At 36.6% G+C, this 3,309-nt stretch overlaps 1 protein-coding gene across 2 annotated transcripts in view; it reads right to left on the bottom strand.

The window, feature by feature from the left end:
* LOC107638545 (SAC3 family protein B) overlaps positions 1-3,309 on the bottom strand; it is a 10,196-nt gene that overhangs the window by 2,310 nt on the left and 4,577 nt on the right. For both annotated transcript variants that reach the window (XM_016341872.2, XM_016341873.2), the window contains 8 exons: positions 2,882-2,982; positions 2,571-2,786; positions 2,042-2,269; positions 1,869-1,960; positions 1,698-1,791; positions 1,316-1,408; positions 437-1,197; positions 202-316 (listed from right to left, as the gene is read on the bottom strand). In XM_016341872.2, the coding sequence (XP_016197358.1) occupies positions 202-316; positions 437-1,197; positions 1,316-1,408; positions 1,698-1,791; positions 1,869-1,960; positions 2,042-2,269; positions 2,571-2,786; positions 2,882-2,982 (1,700 nt within the window). The remainder of the gene's footprint in view (positions 1-201; positions 317-436; positions 1,198-1,315; positions 1,409-1,697; positions 1,792-1,868; positions 1,961-2,041; positions 2,270-2,570; positions 2,787-2,881; positions 2,983-3,309) is intronic.

Genomic DNA, 3,309 nt, shown 5'->3' with positions numbered 1-3,309 from the left:
AATAATTTAAAATGATGAATTCACAAAAGGTTTCAATCTTATATTCAGCAGCAAGAACTGCCTTTACTTTAAGAGGAAGTACTCATCTTCAATTCACTTAACAATAAAAACTGTCTTCAGTGGTTCAGCTCATTTAACGATGAAAAACAAAAAATATAAGAGCAGTTTAGTGAGAAAATCACAAAACCATGCCAATCTTACATTTGTATATTGTCGAATTGGAGGACCCAATGGCAATGACTCTAATGCAGCATTTGTTGCTAATTGCCTCTGCTCACGTAACGTCCTTAATTTTGACACTCGTCTCCTCCATAACCTGGCAAAGCAGAGGGAACAATAAATTAGATTACAGAATTTAATGATTCCAAAAAAACAGGCAAATTCATATTCTAAAAACTGAACATGCTAAATGAAATCAGGCACAAAAAAGTGAAACCTTAAGAACAACTTCAGCTTGGCGTCAGCAATTTCTTTATCTTGAAAGTCTTCACTGTTATCATCCACTTGATCCTCATTTTCTTCCTGGCGGATAACAAGAGACTGATCCTTGGATACATCATGGGCCACAGGAAGTGGCACAAAAATACTACTAACTAATGAACTTTCAGATGAAGCTGGTTTTGGTGCAACCTCCAATGGTCTCACATCAACATTAAAGTTCAAGTTTCTCCTAGGACTAGGAGAGCCTCTCATATTTAAATCAGAATGCGCACTAGTAACTTGTGGCTCAGGCATTTTATTAGGGAATTGGAAGTTGACCGGTGATGGTTTAGGGGTAGCCATATTATGATATTTTCCACTGTCTTGACGACCAAGTAGCTCTTCCTTATTTTGTATCCAGGGGATAGCCTTTCCTGCTTTGCTATCTTTTGGGGACAACGTAACTTGTGAGTCGGGCATTTCCTCATCAAGCTTCTGTCTAGAACTACCATTTTCAATGGACGGAACTATTTGAGGCTCCTTCTTGTTTTGCTTTCTTGTCTCTATCTTAGTTACCGCAGGTGGTACTTCAGCTTGACTCAAGGGTGATACATCCTCAATTATTGTTTCAGACTTTTTCTTGTGCACAAGTTTCGAACGTTTTGTGGGATAGTCAGTATCACCATTGAGAAATGGGCCTTCCTTCACCATGTATGGTTCTTCAAATGACTTTATCAAGAATCCATGGTACTCCAAGAGGTCTTCTATAACTTCATCCTAATTTTGATGACAAAAAGGTGAATGTAAGAGGAAGTTGGAAAGTCCTGCCTCACTGTAGACAAAAAAGAAAGGAAACAAGAGAACCATTCATCCACATCTGTCCATGAAAAAATACCTCCATGGCAAGCCAGTTAGCAACATGAGAAACAGGGAGACCTTGGTTATTCTGCAGACCAGAATGTAAAGAAGCAAGTGCCTGGGTACGCAACTGGTGAAAGTGGCATATGATATAAAGGGGTCAGTAAACAAATCACGCCGTTTAGCATGAAAAACATTGTTGTACATTAAGTTATTGAATTAGAATTACATATAAAATATAATCATTTTAGGGAAACAGCTACAACAGTTTACCTCCTAGCAACTTAAACAATGTTACAGATTACCTACAATGATTGTTTAAGTGAATGATGTCTATACATGGAAGACCTAACCTTAATAAGGAAAAGCTCAATTATAGTGTTTTTATGAGCACTTCAAAATACAAGGTGGTCTCATACCTTTGCAAAGTGCGCATGCATTAGACATGCCTGAAGATAGGTAGCTTTTCTTGCAAGTCGAAAGAAGGCAATAAAATTACCAGTTCTGCAAGCTCTGTAAAGCAAACAAAAGGGGATGATCACAATGCATGGCAACAAAAAAGTAGCTAACTTCCATTTGAAATTACAAACCTTGCTACATTGCGGGCAAATAGAACTTCTGGAGTCTGCCTTATCTCTGGAGTCATCTTAGCGAGATCGAGGGATAGCTCTGCAGGTTCAACCTAGGATAACTTGCTTATTTTCTTAGGTTTTTCTATTGCCAATGAAACGTTAAAGATCAGAGCACAACAAGGACAACTTACTTTATAGCCAGGGTGCTTATCCAATTTAAGGAGAGCATAATAACCTCGAAACTCTTTTTCAGTAGGCACAAGTATTCCTTTCTTTCTGTGATCATCATACATCTGAAACAATTCAACCGAAGTTTTGTTCATCTGTTCAATATTGAGGTGAGCATCAAAGCCCTCAGAAAATCCCTCTCCTTTTGTGTATTCACATAATTCATGCATTGCAATGATGTGTAATTTGATCTGAAACCACAGAATTCAACAGCCTCATGAGTTTTAAACTTTTAATCATCACCAGATGTTGCTCTTACAAACATCACCAAGCAGATGCAGGTTCTTGATAAAAGACACCAGGACCTTCAGAAAATTATTTTAACAAATAAATATGAAACTAATGTATCTATAAGTATCCACAATATATATTTGTATTGAGCCTGAATCAATATAGCATACAAAGAACTTGCAGAAAAAATAGATATCATTTTCACTTAAATTAAGAGAAAAATCAGGTTTTATTATACTTTTGTTAAAAATAAAAAAGTACCATCTGTTCAAGCATAGTAATAGCCCCTTGATTGAAAATGTGCTGCATTCTCAGGTCCATTCGAATTGCTCTCATCCTATCCCACAAGAAGTTATATGCACCAAGAAACCTCTCATCATAGGGCTGATCTAGCAGAGAAAGTAGATAATCAATTGTCTTCTGCAGTATGGGCATAGGTCGAATCAAGCTTGCTTCCCTCTCTGCTGTCCTAGTATACTGCCATGAATCATGATGTGTTACTAATGAGAAGTGATAACAGTATTTATGAAAAAAAAAAAAGTGAAGTTTAGTATTAGTAATATGACAATCACCTTCTTAACTGCAAGAAGTCTGCTGGTTACATTTCTATCTCCATCCAAGCGTTCATACTGATCAAGGTCCCCTTTCCTTTCACGCTCTCCCCTCTCAGACTCTAAAATACAGATCCAATCAAAATTAGAATGAAGCTAGATGCTTATACTACCTATTAAGTTGAAGAATTCCCTTAAAGCTCTAGGACTTCTTTATTTATATATGCAGAAGAAGAAATTTAATAGAGAGAAGAGAAGAGTGAGGATGAGGCATCCTTAACCCCATTGTATATAAGATCAGAAAAAATGACACGGCATAAAACAAACCAAGAGTAGAGCACCAAAGGAAAGTAAAAATAGTATCCCTATCCGAAATAAAGTTTATACTTTATATTTGAAAAAAAGATACACTAGAAAAATTAAAACAAGGAAAATGCTAGAGCTTTTCT

The sequence above is a fragment of the Arachis ipaensis genome, chromosome B04, assembly GCF_000816755.2.
Source record: "Arachis ipaensis cultivar K30076 chromosome B04, Araip1.1, whole genome shotgun sequence".
Taxonomy (NCBI): domain Eukaryota; kingdom Viridiplantae; phylum Streptophyta; class Magnoliopsida; order Fabales; family Fabaceae; genus Arachis; species Arachis ipaensis.
This window is presented reverse-complemented; position numbering and strand designations above follow the sequence as displayed.